Genomic DNA, 17818 nt, shown 5'->3' on the forward strand with positions numbered 1-17818 from the left:
TGAAACCTGAGGATCGGCTGTGTTGTGGAAAGCCCTAGAATTTTAGAGGGCACACAGGTGCAAAAAGAACACACGTGGGTAAAAATACAGGAGAGAAGTATTGGTTAACGCCACACATCACTTGGTGCCTTATTCATGTTTATGCAAATGGAATGCTCTAATTACTCCGTAAGAAAAGCAGATGAATGAGAATATGACAGAATCATTTTCCTATTGAGTTCAATATTGCAAAAACACGGCAGGAACTGTCGCAGTCACCACCAACGCACTGGCTTACCCCCTCGGATTTCCTGTCTGGGTAAATGCACGTCTCTCCGCCCGACGTGAAATTGCAGTAAACCTTGAAGGAATCTCCTGAGCAGCCTTGGTTAGGATCGATCCAGTATTCGCCTGGAGGCAGGGAACAATACGTCAAAGACCAAGGTCATGGGCAAACTCATGCAACTGCATTCTGTATCCAATTTCATTAGAAAGAGAAATGAGGTAACATAAATATCCACCCGTCTTTCCCACAGGGATTTCTCGTACGCATTCGGTCGTCTTGGGGTCTATGTTTGAAGAGGTAAAAAGTGGCCCTTTTGTCTTGTCTGCCTCAGAGCTGTGCCCGTACCCCAGGTCCTCTGCCCGGACACCCGTTTTCCTTCCCAGCACGCCTCTTACTTTCAGGTCTCGGCTTATATGCCGCCTCCTCAAATAGTAACCTCTATTTCTCATGTGCAATGAATCGCACGCACATGGAGGCAGATATACACTCCACCCTAAACCCCGTCGGCATTATTTACCACTGAAGGCAGCCGAGTAGAACAGAGGGTATATTTTCTTGGTTTACTCGTTGGTAACAGTGGAGGTGGTGGGAGTATCTACTCGGCCTGAAGGGTTACCCGTGAGCATTACTTTATAGCGAAAACTCCTTCTTGCAGTAACTGTCCTCTCCTCTGCACGGGGCCCTCAGAGGCAGGTGGACTCTGTGCATTTAGAGGCCGCTTTCTATTAATGCCGTTAGCTAAGTGGCGCAGAGCACACTGTATCCTGTGAGTGACCGTGACGGTGGGGTTAGGTGGGTGAAGATGGTAAAAATGTATGAGCAGTTGCTCTGATTGTTGGTGGATGGATGGAACACATTTTTGCTCCAAGCTATCCTAACTCTTAAATACTCTGCTCATTGGATCAAATATGATTCAGTTATGCTATTTCATCATGTTAATTTCACTCATATAATGTCAAGTATGTTAGGGTATAGGATATAAATAATCATATGGTAACGTGCACATATGCGTGCACACATCAGCTCCATTCTGTGACTATTACAAGGCAAAGTGCATCTCTGCTATCTATAATCATCTGAAAATGATCTTGTCATAATTTAACGAACCCTTATTTAACAGACACGGATTTTCCAAAGCAGATCTTGCATTCCGAAGCATAAATGACTTTTTCTGTTACAAGATGGGAATTAATAAATCATTGGCTCTCGCTTTCTTTGGAGACTGTATTAACACTTAAGGAGAATGAATGAGCTGACACCGCCTCGGAGCTGAGAGGCACCGTTCTTGGTCATGTGTCACTGACGTACCATCAGGGAAGTCAGGGTGGCTGAGCTGCAGGTCTTTGCACGTGCGGGCGGGGTTGGTCTGCGTGCCCATTGGAAACTTCATGTGCTCAATGTCTTGTTTCAGGGAATTGAGGGAACCGAATATTTCTTCCATCCCGTCCGAGTAGTCGAGAGTAGCGTCCCCCGCGTCGGCCTGCATGCCCTCCGTGTGTCGTCTTGTCTTCTTGGGTGACAGGATGGGTAGAGGCTGGATGACTTCCCCAGGTGGACCCTGCGAGAGAGAGACACACAGGCCTTGTTTCCTGCGGATCTTAGTTATTGCTGGTGACGGAGCACGCATTGGCGTGGACGTTCATCAGATGCCTGCTCTCGTTTATTAATTAGTCCTCATTTACATGCCTTATCCCACAATTAGCTTTCAGTCCCTGAAGATGGAGCACCACTTTAAGGCTCTTGTGCTAAGGAGGTGTCTACTGTGCTTGATGATAATTTATATGATGATACTTCAATCTTTTACAAATACACCTTAGCTTGTTTCAAACATTTATAAATGAACAAACTCAAAAGAAATGCTACCAGACTTGCGTTTACACTAAATCGTTGATCCATATCGTTATGGGTTGAACTGTGTCCCACAAAAGCCCACATGTAGAAGTCTGGAGGGCCAGCACCTCGGGAGAAGACTTTTATTTGGAAATGGGGTTGCTGTGCAGATAATTAGTGAAGTAACTGAGGCAGCAGGGTGGGTCCCAGACTGGCCTCCTTGGAGTCAGGGAAGATGGGGGCACAGAGACCGGCCTGGGCAGAAGAGGCGTCAGGAGAAGACAGCCATCTACGCGCCGGGCGGGAGGCCTCCCTCGGACCTGGCCCCACCGCCTCGGAAAGGACCTGCGGGCACTCTGGTCTAGGGCTTGGGCCCCTGGGACTGCTGGCCAGGCAGATCCTGCGGGTGAAGCATACTAATCCCCCGCCAGCTGGGAAGCAAGCCCCCCACAGGGGCCTGAAGTCCTCCCCAGGGGCCTGTCGCTCAGTAGCCTGAAGCCTGGACATGCCAGCGTTCACCCGTGGGGGTGACTCATCGCTTTTATCATCAGACGCAGCGGGAAAACAATGCCGACCTCAGCGCTGTTTGCTCTGAGTGACAGATATACATGTATCTGGGTGGCAGACCATCAGCTGCTTCCATGAAAATCTGACATCAAAATAGATGCGTTTCTTAAGAAACTACTAAGAACAGGACTCCCCGAATAGAGATATAATGAAAGCATCTCTGTTCACACAGCGAAGCCAACGCCAGGACAAGCCTGGGCGTGCAGACCGAGAGCTTCCGAACGTGGCTGCTCCCCCTCCTCACACATCTGGAGGCATCGTCTCGGGACCCTAAGAGCCACGAGGCCACACTCGCCTCCACGCACTCACCGGAGGCCCGGGGGGCCCTGGCAGACCACTGTCGCCCTTCTGGCCGGCGGGTCCCTGTGGAAAAGAAACAGGAACAAGATGAACAGAGAACAAGGCACTGGAGGCGGCCTCGCTGCCAAGGGCGGAGGGCGCAGTACTCACCGTGGAGCCTTTGTTCCCCTTGGGACCTTGAGGGCCCTGGAAAACGCAAGAGCAAATCACAGAGATGAGGCGGGTGTGTGCCTCTTTGGGGCATCTGTACGTTTACTTTAGAAAACTCTCTTTCCTGGTACTTACTGGTAAGCCTGGAGGACCGGGGGGCCCGATGGGACCAGCAGGGCCTGGGATCCCCTAGGAGAGAGGCGGCCGCGTTAGAGGGTTTTTCTCAGCCGTCACAGTGCCGTGGTTTGCATAGCAGCCAGTGCAACATGCAGAGGACGCAAAAACACGTGGGAAGAGCTTACGTTTCCCATTGTCTGTCTAAGAAGTCACTTTGCAAGATAGTCTATTTCATGTTGCTTCAGTGTCTACATACATATTCATGTTCCTGCAGCCTTCAGAATAATGATTTGCAAGTGTTGGGGATCAATACCTGTGAGTGCAATTAACTACTGCACTGTAATTTCTGTGCTTCGAACTTGTCATGCTTTTAATTTATTTATTCTAAGGTGAAATAAATTTCTCTTTGAAAACACCACTGACTCCAGGAGATTAGAATTAAGACGCTCTGAATCGCCTCCTCGGTCAGGTTGAAAGGGCTGTGCACGTGCCGTGTGTGTGTATCACAGGGATGGACAGGAAATTCATGTCCTTCCTCACCCCATCGCCCTTCGCTCCTGGAGATCCCTGGGTCCCGGGCAGCCCTCTGTCACCCTTCTCGCCTTGTTCCCCTGGAGGCCCGATCAGGCCAATCAAACCAGGATGTCCCTGTGGGAGGCAGAGAAAAGAAGCGTTAACACTATAGACATCACAGCCCGGTAGTCACTTATAGTCATAAAATAATAGCACATTGAACTTGTGAAACGAAACTTGAACTTTCTGAAAAGGCTGTGGGATGAAGACCCGCTCTGCCCACACCTCACAGGATCGTTTCCTCTGACATTCAGACCGTGCGGAGGGCTGGGAGTCCTGTGGCAGGACATGCTTCCTAAAGGTAGCCTCTGCAGTGGTGCCTTTGCTGACAGGGAATTCCCTCAACCGCAGGACCAACAATAACCAGATGTGAGATGCTGGTGAGGTAAACAACTGGAGGTCATTGTTTCAATGAGCATCTGATTTTATCTGATTTTATGTGAAATGACTTCTATTAAGAGATTGTATTGCCAAACCGGTTTGGCTCAGTGGATAGAGCGTCGGCCTGCGGACTGAAAGGTCCCAGGTTTAATTCCGGTCAAGGGCATGTACCTGGGTTGCAGGCACATCCCCAGTGGGGGATGTGCAGGAGGCAGCTGGTTGGTGTTTCTCTCTCATCGATGTTTCTAACTCTCTATCCCTCTCCCTCCCTCTCTGTCAAAAATCAATAAAATATATTTTAAAAAAATATATTGTGCAGTCTTTAAGAGAGATACGGAAACTTAAAAATAATCCAAAAATATTCATGCCGTTCCGAAAAAGGCTTATTTTACAAAAAAATTATTTGGTGCAGCTCAGTATACATTTTGGGAGATCAAGTTATTATTTTGATCTATAAGATAGTCTGTTCAAATTTTTACTTCCATGTTTAAAGCATAAAAGTGGGCCTTTTGCTATTCCCTACATTTACTTCGGAATTCCTATTTTAGCATAACCTCGTGCTCTCTCCGTACGTCCCTACAGGGGCACTGAGGAAAAGCAACACTGCATTCTGGTACCTTCTTCATGCGACTCTCTGTGTATTGCCTCTTTTCTAAATCCACCTGGAGAGCTAAGAACTGATGGCTTGCCCTCGGTTAGAACAGTAAAGACAGTCTTTGAAATTCCCCTTTCGGTGCTTTTAATCTGCAAACATATTGTCTCTGCTACTAGAGTATCAAAACTGTAAGAGCACAGACTTATTCTCACCTTCTCGCCCTTGGAGCCAGGGTCCCCTTTGAGGCCAGGTAATCCGGGGGGTCCCTAAACAATGAGAAATAAACACTCAGAGCGGGTGTGAATGAGGGAATCCCGTTACTACCCCCAGAGCAAGTTCGGTTTGGGTAACTCTGCCAACTTCTTGACCAAGTTTAAAAAATAATAATGACCAGCATTTATTTTTCAGAATTCCAAACTATTTTGCACATTTAAAACTCTATGGTTGACTATTTAACCATAATAATAAAATATATTAATGATCATTTTGATTAAATAAATATGAAGACAGAAATAATAGTGTTTCAGTTGAGAAGGGTGCATTGTTAATTGCACTAATTTTAGAAGAAGGGGTTTCCAAATAACATCCATTCAATCAAATATTTTGACATTAAACTCAAATTCAAAGATTATGCTATTTCTAGTAAAATTTTAAAAACCTCAGTTTGGCGTACACTCGGGAGAAAGGTGGCGGTGGGTGGGAAAGCTGGTGGGGAGGTCGCTTGCTGGGCATGGGTAGTCTAGTGACTACTCCTCCAGCCTGGAGCCGGTCCCTCACTAGTTGGGTAAACTTGCGTTTATCACTTATTATCTCTGAGCTTTATGTAGAGAAGCATTCTAATAATAACAACCGTGTCACAGGATTGTTGTCATGAAAGAAAAACCAGTCCTACAAAAAGGACTGCCTGAACTGGAGTACAGTGTAACTATTAATTATTATTCCTTTTTGCTATGCCAATCGGCTTCCTCATCGCAGTCTAACAGAACCAGCAAAAGTGCCAAAAAACAGAAGAAACCCTAGGAATTCTAACTGCTTGGGCTTAATGGGAACTATACCAGACATTTATTTGTGTTTCTAATGCATTTTAAATCGTTTCTATGAATATTATTCATGAAGGAGGTACAGGAAATTCTTACTTAATACCTCTAAGCTAATAATCTCTATGAAATTACAATATCTGAGGAGGAATTTGCCAGGCAAAAACCCGTTTCGAGTCATTTCCATCCGCAGGAAATAGAAAGCGGGGAAGATCTGATATGAGCAGTAGCTATAACTAACCCTCTGAACCAGGGACACATCAGAATATTAACTCAGCATTTACAGCTGTTATTCCAAGTGGACATAGTTCCTAGTTCCCCTTTAGGATACTGGAAATGGAAAAACCCTAGAGAAATACATAATTCATAAGTAACACAGTGAACGAGAAAACGGGGGATACGTCCTTAAGTGTCTGGAACACACAGACATTCCCTGCAACGCCGTGCTTTGATAAACATCACAAAACTCCCCTGCCTTAACGTTGCTAGGCATTGCGATATTGTGAAATAATATTTAATTTGGTCAAAAGCAAGCGTGACGTTGTTTGAACATGCTAATCACTATGGACTACTGCACACCTCGATCTGCTTACAGATAGTTTAAATGTAGCATAAAAATAAAATCAAACTGCAGTTTAGTAACCAGGCTACCAATTACTCAGGCCTTTGTGGTTTCAAAGAGAACGCTGTCGGTTCTTTTATTGATCAGCCTGTGAAGAGAGGGAATGTGAGGTAGTTCTAAGGCAGTGGTTCTCAACCTTCCTAACACCGCGACCCTTTAATACAGTTCCTCATGCTGTGGTGACCCCAATTTCATTGTTACAAATTGAACATAATTAAAGCATAGTGATTAATCACAAAAACAATATGTAATTATATATGTTTTCCGATGGTCTTAGGCGACCCCTGTGAAAGGGTCATTCGACCCCCAAAGGGGTTGCGACCCACAGGTTGAGAACCGCTGTTCTAAGGTAAACATGTCCAAAAATGAACACTGAGCAGTGTTTCAGCGACACTGGAATGAATAAAACACAAATAAAAGCTTAGACCCAAAACAGAGATGCTAACCTGCCTTCAAAAACTAAAATATTTCATTAAACATCCTAACATCAGAACAGACGCTATGAATGTCCTCATGTTATAGATGAGGAACTCTCCTAAAGTCGCTCAGCCAGTCAGTGGGAGCGCTTGGTTTCAAAACCGGGGAGCTTGGCTCCAGGCTCAGTGACCTTCACCATGATCCGCTCCTCCTCGCTCAGATCAAAAGAGTTGCCCACAAAAGTCAATCTCCGTTAGCTGAGTCTGAAAGATCATTAAATGGCCATGAAAGACACCCTAGAGATGACTTCTCCTGCTCTCACCTACTGAGGACCAAGCAGCATCTTCATTAACCCTTTGCACTCCGCTGTCCCCTCTCAGGGGACATCGGAATTCTAGCATATCACTCGGATGTCCCCTCTCAGGGACATTGCAGTTTATTAGTGATTACGGGGAATTGAGTTATTTCAACGCAACTTTTTGAGACATGCATGTTTCCCTGAAGTTTTATCTTGAAATGGCACAAGAAATTAAATCAAAATATCGTAAAATTACTAAGATATATACAAGAAATGTCAGCGGGTTTTGTGACGGATTAAACAATAAACTACATATTCCCGATGTGGGACAAAGAAACCGGGACTGCATTGTGTGTTCTAACAGGAAAACACCTGGTGGCAGGTGTCAAACCACTTATTACTGTCAAACATGCACTAATCAGCCTGCAATGCATATTGGGGAGTGTTACAAAACTTATCATACTGTACAAAATTATAAACAATAAAATATTGTGTTTTTTTACAAATATACATTCCTCGATGTCACCCAATTCATATAAGTCCAATATCATTATAATACGTTACTTGGTTCCAAAATTATACTAAATAATACGAGGGTCTGTAAATGCACGTTTCCGCCGCAAAGTAGCGTCGAGTAGCTGGTAGCCAATGTCCAGAATAGATATCACAGTCAAACGCTGTGAAAAAGCAACAATATGTCCTTAAAACAAGCAGCCGGAGAGGGGTGGGCACCCATGCTCTCAATCTGACCCTTTCCAGGGCACACTGGGCCCCAGTGGGAATGGGTTTGAGGGGGTCAGCCCCTCCCTCGCTCTGTAAACGCGTTTACCCAAGAGCCGCCTCCGGTGGCCTGTCTGATGGTTTGTTTTTAATATAACCATTTAGCCGAGGACGTCTCCCGCATGATTGATGTTTTTTAGTTCATCCAGGGAAAAAGGTCAGAATACTTACTGGAGAAATCTGAAATAACATGAAAAAAATCCCTGGCGAATTTTAGGGTGACATTAAGGCAAAGTGCTTTCTTTCTCCAAGCTCGGACTCTGCAGCCAGGAGCGGCCCGTATTCATTATTCATGGAGAATATTCCCTAAATAGTGCAGATACGGGGGAGGCGGGGGGGGGGGGGGCCTGTGAGGTCGAGTGCTGACTTGATAATCTCCTGCTTGAAGTCACTCAAAACTTGGTAACTTTTATTCAATCACTAAAATAACTGATCTTTAACTTTTCAGAGAAAGTTAAAAGACACTCATGTTAGAGGAAATTTTGGTGACATTTTTACTAAAAGGAATGACCCCAATTCCCGGAATAATTAAGATTGTGAGACCCAGTTTAATGGCTAAGTATGTAAATGTCTCTGAGATGATTAACATATTCATGATCAGCAGCGTTTTGTAGAATTTAAGTTACTATATGGAAGTCCTTGCTTATTTAAAGTAGTGAGCGTCACTCGCAGAGCCTGCAGGACTGACAGAACATTACTTGGTGAAGGAATCCCTGTGGGACTGGGCCAGCGCTGCTCTTTTAAACGCAGGGCCCGGAAAGGCAGGCAGCCACACGCATGTGGGGAACTGTCCGTGTTTGGAAAAGACCTGGCCAGGCCATTGGTGGCATTTTATTCGGAGGGGAAACATTTTTTCCATCCAAGGACAGAACAAAGGAAAGATCTAATCATGGGGCATATTTTCAAAAGAACCTATCAGTTAGATTTCTTTTCCTCTTCTCCAGTGTAGGACAGTTCCTTGAATGTTGCACAAAATAGAGAGCAGTTTATAAGCTAGAGTAACGGAAACTGTAGCTCATAAACGATTTCGTTTCTGGAATCCTCCCCTCCTAACAGGAAGGGTGCTACTCACCAAGGGACCGGGCGGCCCGTCTTGGCCTGCCGCTCCGGGGAGACCTTGTTCTCCCTGTGAAAAATACACAGGATTAATTTCTTAAATGAACAGAAACATATTCTTTTATTTTAATTTTGGAAGAAAGCAAACATTGCCTGTGGAGTCCCTCACATGGAGAACTCCTACAATTGTAAGCACTCTTGAGGCTTCTCCCTTTGTGTGGCGTTTGTCTACAGGCACAGGCGCGTGCAAGCACACACACACACACACACACACACACACGGATGCACACGCTAGGTATAAAAATATGACATCTTTGTGATCTTAGGGCAGTGATGGCGAACCTATGACATGTGTGTCAGAGGTGACACGCGAACTCATTTTTTTGGTTGATTTCTTTGTTAAATGGCATTTAAATATATAAAATAAATATCAAAAATATAAGTCTTTGTTTTACTATGGTTGCAAATATCAAAACATTTCTATATGTGACACGGCACCAGAGTTAAGTTAGGGTTTTTTAAAAGGTTCGCCATCACTGTCTTAGGGTTTCGTTTTCTACTCTGCCTTTATGAGTTAGAATTACACCATGAACTAATTAAATGACATACTGAAATATTTAAGATTTTCATTATTACATATTCCCCAAATTCCCTTCAAACATCCACACTCTAATTTATAAAATAGTGCTGACACGAACATTTTCATTTAGAATTGTGTTGTGGTTTTTTTTTAAAAAAAACAAACATCACAGATGCTCACCACAGGCCCGGGGATGCCCCGAAGGCCCTCCGGACCGGGCTTCCCGGCGGGGCCCTGAGGACCAACTGGGCCAGTCTTCCCGGCAGGACCTTCGGCACCTGCTTCCCCCTGTTAGAAAATACAACACGGGAACACGTGACCAGTGAGGAAACATGTCTTCTTATTTCATGAAAAGTGTTAAGTCTAAAAAAAGTGTCAATCTAGACGTTGGCCGTGTATGCAAAGCCGTGTAGGCATCAGCTTTGCATACGTAAGACCTACACAACCGGCCTTACCTTGGCGCCCTTTTCCCCTTGCCGTCCCTCTGCACCTGCTGCTCCCGGAGGACCCTGCGAACATCACACAGTCAGACCTCCTCTGCACTTACAGGGTCACCTGAGACATAAAAATCTCGGCATTCCTGAATCTTGTGGCCAACTGATGTAGAGAAGAACCATTTATGTTGCATAACCTCATATTCCAAAGTATCAAAGAAAACGTTTTGAGCTAGAAATAAGGCATTATAATCCCCATGATATTTACATTTTGTTCCTAATAATTGTGCCGCATTATTCATGTCTTCACTTTCGGCATTTCCTAGAAACCTTTCAACTCGACACCAACAGGGCCCCGGCTTTGAGAGCCCCCCACAGTAAGATCCACACGTAAGTATCCGTAATAAACTTACTCTAAGGCCTGTAAAACTGACAATTACTAAGGAATATTTATTTCATGTCCACTAGTTAACTGAATTTGTATTATTACTTTAACAAGCATGCGATGCCAGGTGATGGAATTTTCTGCACCAGTTCAGACACAAGTCCTGAAAGCTTAAATGAGTGATCTCAAGAAAATTGCATTCATTTTCCCCCCAGACTCTCTTGTTTACTTCAGTTTTTGCAATGAATTGTGCTCAGAGTCAGGGGCTGAGACTGAGGTTGGGGAAAGGAGTGGAGATGGTGCTTTTTAAGGCTATCATGTTTGTTATGTTAATCAGCTCCAGAAATTATTTTTCAGCAAAATGCGTGGAACAAACTTGGTTTTTGAACAGCTGTGAGGCTAACTGGGTCTTAGCATTTCACGGCTTATTGACAGCAGCTACACACTCTTCTAGTGCCTGAAGGAAATACACTTCTATTCTCAAGTATTACCAATGCATGACAGGGGATCCGTGTACTACAAATGACAACTTAATTCCCCTACTTGTTCAATAACTGTTAGAGTGTTGAATGTCAGTATCACCACCACTTGCCACATTCTGATCAATATTCTATTAGGAAGGCTTATGTGTAGGATTCACTCATGGAAAAAAAAATGGTAATACGTGTGAACACATGTCTTGCCATTGCTCCTTCGGCACTGGGGTGTTAGAGCCTAATGGCTGTTGGTCTGTCTTTCCGGGTCTCCAGTGTGGGGAGACCGAGGAGAGGAGGAATGTTGATGCCACAAAGCAGAGACAAAGCTTACTTAAGCTTTCATGTTCTGGTGACTGAAGGAGCGTAGTGAGAGGAGGAAGGGAAAGGGGGCATTTGGTCAATGAAGAGAAACTGCATTCCAAGAAGATATTTACTACACGCCAAATTCATTTCTGTGGAGAGAAATGTCTGTAAATATCAGCTCACATTTATGTTGCTGGGAGACCAAAGGAAAACCTACTATACTCTCTGTCTACAAAGACGGGTGTGTGAAAATGCCCCTAAAATAAAGCTACCAGAGAACAGCTCAGTCTTTGGATGTCTTAGGGAGACCGAACCCAAGAAATATATTTGGTGTTTCCCACCTACCCACGCACAGAGTATGTGGCAAAGATTCTAGCGGAGGAGACTAGAGAGGCGGGTCCACAGAAGCTGTTATAGAACAGCACAGCAGTAAGGACAGGGAGGGAAATCTAGCACCTGCTGGAACCAACCTCTCAACAAGGGCTCTGTGTGTATATCTCACTGTCGTCTTCTGTTAAAATCCTCCCTCCGCTTCCAAAGCAGAGACGTTTGCCCATGGAAAGCGATCTAACGTTTCCTGCTGACGGCTCCCGGGCCCATTCCCTGGATCCTGCATCCGGGTTTTCAGTTTCTTAGGCAGCCTGGCCTGTGACAGTCCATCTCCCCTGGATGAGCTGGAGCTGACGCTAACAGCCCAGGACAGCTACACAGAGGGCGGCCGCACAGACATGGGAGCTGCCCTCTCTGTGACGGCTCGGCCTGGCAGCCCGAGTGTCCAGTTCCAGAGGTATTTTCACAAACTTAAGAAATCACCCTCTTCCCTAGGACGTACAGTTCTCAGCATCATTCTAATGCGCCGCTCACATATACAGCCTATGAATTCACACACAGTGGATAAAGCATGGAAGTTTCCAATAAATAATTTTAAAAACTTACTCTTTTCCCAGGAGGACCTGGCGGGCCGGCCTCACCGGAGGGGCCGGGAGGACCCTATAAAACGAGAAAAATACGTTAGAGCCCCTGGGCGCTGTGTTACGGCCACAACGTTTTCAGACTCAGGACTGAAACCAGCCCTCCTGCTTCATCTCCCCACATCGCTCCTGGAGAATCTCCGCCCTTCGTCCGATACCGCGCCTGCCTTTAGGGAACTGCAGGCAGACACCTGGTGAATCCACAGTGAAAACTCCCGCGGAGCCGGAAGGAAGCGGATCAGAAATACCGTGTTCCTTTAAAAAGCGCTCATTTCTCTGACAAGCAGCCAGTAGACGTGCTAACTACAGAATCACGTGGGCGGTGATGCCACTCAGCTCGCATACATCTGTGCAGCCACCAAAGGATGCGTCTCCACCCTCCCTGTGCCACGCCAGCATCGCTATGCCCAGGAGCAGGAACCTGCCGGGCGATGGCCCCGGCGCCATCTGCACAGAATGAGCCTGAGCTCCGAGGGCAGATCTCGGGGGGGGGGGGGGGGGGGGGGCGCGCTGGACACGAAGCTGTGCTAGGGGAGCAGCGTGTCTCTGGCTCCTACTCAAGCCCATGCCCTCCCTGACCAGCCACACGTGGCCACAGCCCACTCCTGTGTCATTACCAACAGCAGCAGCAGCAGCCGAAAGCCAGCACAGCGCTGAGTCAGTGAGGCCAGTAACCGGAGTGCATGCACCGGACAGGCCCTAACCTGGCTTTCCTTTCTGGTCTTACGTGTGATTTCCAAATGACTTATATTAACACAAATGGACAGACAGCTGAATCTGATGCAGTCGGGCAGAACCTGATGTGACTACATTTTTTTTATTATGAAGGCTTTGCTTATATTTCTTAAATCACATCGAGTTAGAAACACTCCATGTAAGTTTGCCTTTTAACTGGAATTGAAATATACCTGATAATTCTTTCAGAAAAAAAATGGTTCTTTCTGATTTTCTTTAAATGCCCTGAGGCGAGGTAAAGGTTAAATAAAAGCAGCGTGTGCTTCCTCACCGGCTGCCCGGGGTCTCCATCCTCACCCTTGTCACCGCCAACGCCATCTTGACCCTGTGACGGGAACAGAAAATGAGCCCAATATTTCTATTGATTCACTTTTATCTGAGAAAAGGGTACAGTATACGCTCCTAGTCCTTGAGCTAAATTATTACCAGGAGGACACCGTATTCTGCTCTTTCTGTTGTTCTTTTAAGGACTGTGGTATCTCTCACTCTTTCCATAAAGATTTGTGAAACTGTGACCGCATCAAATTTAAAATGTAGTGTGCTCTTTTTAATAAAATTTTTATTGATGAAACGTATTACAGTTGTCCCCTGTTTTCCCTTCCACTTCTCGCCCCCGCCCCCCAAGCCTTCCCTGCACTATTGTCTGTGTCCATGGGCTATGCACTATGCATGTAAGTTCTTTACTTAATCTCTTCCCACCCCTCCCCCTTCCCTCTGAGGTAAGTGATTATATTTTTCTGTAACTATTAGCCATAGAGACACTGGGAACACCGCCCCCACTTTATTTTCCACGTTACTCACCGCAGGGCCGGGCTCCCCGGGAGGACCTGGGTCTCCAGGAAAACCAACAGGACCCTAGAAGGATGTGTCCAGAGGGAAGGAAATAAATGAAAACTATTTTTTAGGTATTCTGACGTTTACGAGGTACAAGTCATGGTATGTCCCTGTGAGGATGTCTCCCTTCTTCTCTTAGCGCTGCTACACATGAAGGCAGTCCCGGGAGGCTGGGCGGAGTGTATGCCATGATGAACAGTCAGTCTCATGATTTCTCGTCTTCCTGCGAAAAGCTCCAAAGTGGCCAACTTACCGGGTTGCCTTTCGGGCCATCGTCCCCTGGCGGCCCCTTGGCGCCGGGAGGTCCAGCCGCGCCGGGGGGCCCCGCTTCCCCTTTCTCTCCTCGTTCTCCTTTGGGGCCCTACACAGCAGGAGAAAGAGAGCGGTTACCTTACAAGCTCTGAGTCAAACCTGTCCCCAGCTTTCAGGTGTTTCCATCTATGAGCCAAGTGCGGCTCTAACTGCAGTTATTGGAGGGCGCTGGAGATCACCTAGCCGCCTCCTCAGACGGGGAGGACGTGGACCTCGGAGATGCGCAGACCTGCACTGAACTCGGGGCTGCCATTTCCTGGCGGGGCTTCTGGCAATGCGTTCGGCTCCCTGGGCTTCCTACTGGGAACGGGGTCGCCTTGCATGACCAGAGGAGGAATACGAAAGAGGGGACCGCACCAGTGACAACCCAAGCAGTGGTCGCCATGCAGCATGAGCTTTTATAGTGTGAGAGCCACACCGAGGGTCCCGTCCGTGCTCTCAGGACGCTCAGCGCTATGAATGAGGGCAGCTCCACGCTCCAGCTCGCTTCCCGCGGGAGGAGAGCCCTGGAGCCTTTTCCATGTGTGTGAACCAGGGGCAGAGGGCTCTGGGCTGCAGGGCGCTGTGCTATGAACTGCGAGATGCAGAACAGCTCCCCGTGTCCATGAATGCGCTCCCGTGCCTTCAAGCGCCACAAACACACGCCTGTCCAGACGTTTCCCAAGGCTCCCCCAGGGGTCACACTCACGCCAGGTTTAAACGGATCTCAGGGAGCACACGGCCATCCTAACACAATTTAAACATTTTTTTTGGCTGTAGCAGGTTGGTCTATTTTGTGGACAATCCTCCACAAAACTGTAGACGATAAACAGCTCAACTCCGAATGCTCTGCCTTACACAAATGTGACTCGACTCATGCAATTTCTACATTAAAACATGCGGAGGACATGACAAAGTTTCCCACGGACACGCTCCGCACGGCTGCTTTTCTTAATGGAAAGGCAAGGAAACAACCGAGTGACAGCGAGGAGTGGGTGACGTGTCACAAACGCTCGGGGGAGCCCCTGGCCGCCCCCCGGAGGAAAGGCCCGCACTTACCCCCGTGCCTGCTTCCCCGGGTGGCCCTGGGTTTCCCGCTTCTCCGGGTTCACCCTGAAATGGAGAGATTGGATGAGCATCAGGACACGGACGTGAGGGCTCACGTTAGTAAAACCACCTTCAGTGACGACCACGATGTTTGAGACCAGCCCTTCAGTCAGTCTCGTCTCTAAAAGGCAGGGAGACTGTTCCTGTGACTGACTTTTCCTTCTCAGGGAAGAGGCCAAAGCTACAACTCTCATTGGTTAGTTACCAGGCAGGTCATTCACCCCGGGTCCCACCAGCCTCACAGGACAGACAGCTGCTGCTCCCAGCCCAGTGTGTATTTAATTAAGTTTATGGATTCAACAATTTCAGGTATTTTTGTACCAAAATGTGAATTTAATTGATCACTGACAAATAAGCAGATCATTTGGTAGTATTTTGATACTCCTGTAAATGTATTTAGTAGAGGCCTAAAGAACATAGAAACGGAATGTATTTATAAGATGCATAAAGGTACATAGGTACCAATTAAAACTGCTCCTTTTGAGGATGTGCATATTATTAATGTGGATGGTTATTTTTCTACCTTAGCAGACTGGTAACTCAGCCTCCAATAGGTTTTGGTTAGGAAAGTCTGTTACTAATTCTTTGAACTTAGAATGCCGGCAAATAATATTCTATTCAAGTAATCATCCGAGAGAAATAATGTATCAGTACATTCATGTGCCATGTTTATCCACCAGATCAGAGGTACCAGCAATTCTGAGGCAGAAATAGTTCTAAAGTTTTTTAAAATGGAAGGCCTGAATGCTCTTTAACATTTAACTCTACTCTCTCAAATATTCCCGCTGCTCATACTTTTGTTTGAAATGCATTACATTAACTAGAAACAGAATCCCAGGGCGAGGCTATCTTATGTATATAATTCCTTCCTCGATGAAAATATGCACATATTTTAACTTCATGAATTATCTGCATAACGACAGAAAACATCAAGTACTTTCACTGTGTATAAGTTATTTTCTTCTCAAGATGAGTAGCAAATATTTCCAGTTTTTAAATAAATCTTACAAGTAATATTTATTGAAATATTGTATTTATATTATTTACAAAGCAATGAATCATTCAGCCATCTGAGTATGATGGGATGATATATGTGATATTTCTGTCATTATTCATATCTTCAAAATAAATCTTAAGTAGTTTGCCATTCAAATCAAATGCTTTCTACATGGACTATTATAGTCTGCTGCATGAGTTCACGTAGATGTGAAATTTAAAAGTCAAACTCATACAAGGAGAGAGTAGAAAGGTATTTCAGAAAGCATACCTGTACCTGAACATCAAATTTTACATCTTAAATATATATGATTTTTATTTGTCAATTATAGCTCAATAAAGCTGGAAAAAACCCACAGGAAATCAGGCCCTGGCCGGGTAGCTCAATTGGTTAGAGCATCGTCCTGATACACCACAGGTTGGTTGGTCAGGGGATCAAGCTATGAATGCATAAATAAGTGGAACAATAAACAACAAGTTAATCTCTCTCTAGAAAAGTACACAAAGAAATACAGGAAATCTATTGACCATGCACAAAATATCTTCTGAGCCACCACGTTAACCCCTCCCTAGTCACCCTCTGCATATTTTGTTGATGTGTTTTAATCCTTGTCCACTATAAAGTTAAACTACTTTTCTTAAGGATTATTTCCATTTTTTCAAATGAGGAAAATGACAGGTGGCAGAGATGGGTTTGAATAATTGTTAAAATTTAAAGACAAGTTTTTACTACAAAAATCTCTTCATTTAGAGAACACATCTATGTTCATTTGTCAAAAGTTCATATGCAAATTACCTTTTGTATATTACGGGCAGGTGTGCACAAAATAAGTGAACAATTATTTAAGAAGAAATTAATGTTGTGTAAATGTTATGTCCCATTTAAAGGCTTTTGAAAAGGACAAAATTCCAAGTAAATAAAATGTTACAAGCCTACATCAAATGGACAAATCTGTATTTCTAATATCAACAAGGCTACACCATATTCATTCTAGAAAGTCATAATTAATATGCAATAGTGTAAATTCTGTAGAGCCGCTATGTTATAATTTTAAACTGTCATTACTCAGCATGCCACCATTTTGCCCCATTCTATAACACCCCTGCGCAGGGTGACAGCAAATGGCTCTGTATGCCTTTTGTCATAAAATATGCATTAAATCCTCAGGCCCTGTGCTGATACACATCTCTGTTTTGAGGAAACCGTTCAAGTGCAGAAATCCATCTGTAGCAAATATATATTCTATGGAAACAGGCCACCCCTTTTTAAGCAGAGTGCAGCATGACTAGGGGATACGCTTTTCTGGCCCTTTATTTTTTTCATTGATTTGTGACTGGAAATAAGTTTTCCAAAATGAAAATGAGGAAGCATCCAGCCTGAATCAAAGCTGATGTCAGAAACCTGTCATCTACAGCAAATGACATTACTCCAGATGCTGAAGAAAATTAAAATCAGAATTGCATTTCTATCTGGCTGTCACACAGAAGCATATTTTTTTTGAAAGAGAGAAAAATGAAAACTTTCTATGACGGTGACACAGGTAGAGTCGGCCACATCTGGGTTGTAGGAAATGGAATCACCATCCTGGCTGACTGAGTCTTTCTCTGGAGACTGGGCTTGGCTGGGCTACCAGACAGGCGTAAGCACATGGGAACAGCATGGGAAGGGAGGTGTGCACAGCTCCAAGCATCTGGCACCCGTGTTTGCCCAAGAGTCA

At 45.3% G+C, this 17818-nt stretch overlaps 1 protein-coding gene across 5 annotated transcripts in view; it reads right to left on the minus strand.

The window, feature by feature from the left end:
• The window catches only part of COL11A1 (collagen type XI alpha 1 chain), a 180131-nt gene that overhangs the window by 5940 nt on the left and 156373 nt on the right, over positions 1-17818 (minus strand). For all 5 annotated transcript variants that reach the window (XM_070396042.1, XM_070396043.1, XM_070396045.1 and 2 more), the window contains 15 exons: positions 15057-15110; positions 13960-14067; positions 13674-13727; positions 13144-13197; positions 12103-12156; positions 10024-10077; positions 9749-9856; positions 9005-9058; positions 4991-5044; positions 3770-3877; positions 3248-3301; positions 3113-3148; positions 2972-3025; positions 1574-1823; positions 278-390 (listed from right to left, as the gene is read on the minus strand). In XM_070396042.1, coding sequence (XP_070252143.1) covers positions 278-390; positions 1574-1823; positions 2972-3025; positions 3113-3148; positions 3248-3301; positions 3770-3877; positions 4991-5044; positions 9005-9058; positions 9749-9856; positions 10024-10077; positions 12103-12156; positions 13144-13197; positions 13674-13727; positions 13960-14067; positions 15057-15110 — 1209 coding nt within the window. The remainder of the gene's footprint in view (positions 1-277; positions 391-1573; positions 1824-2971; positions 3026-3112; positions 3149-3247; positions 3302-3769; positions 3878-4990; positions 5045-9004; positions 9059-9748; positions 9857-10023; positions 10078-12102; positions 12157-13143; positions 13198-13673; positions 13728-13959; positions 14068-15056; positions 15111-17818) is intronic.

The sequence above is a fragment of the Myotis yumanensis genome, unplaced genomic scaffold (assembly GCF_028538775.1).
Source record: "Myotis yumanensis isolate MYYU_CA2020_CCGP unplaced genomic scaffold, mMyoYum1.0.hap1 SCAF_17, whole genome shotgun sequence".
NCBI lineage: Eukaryota > Metazoa > Chordata > Mammalia > Chiroptera > Vespertilionidae > Myotis > Myotis yumanensis.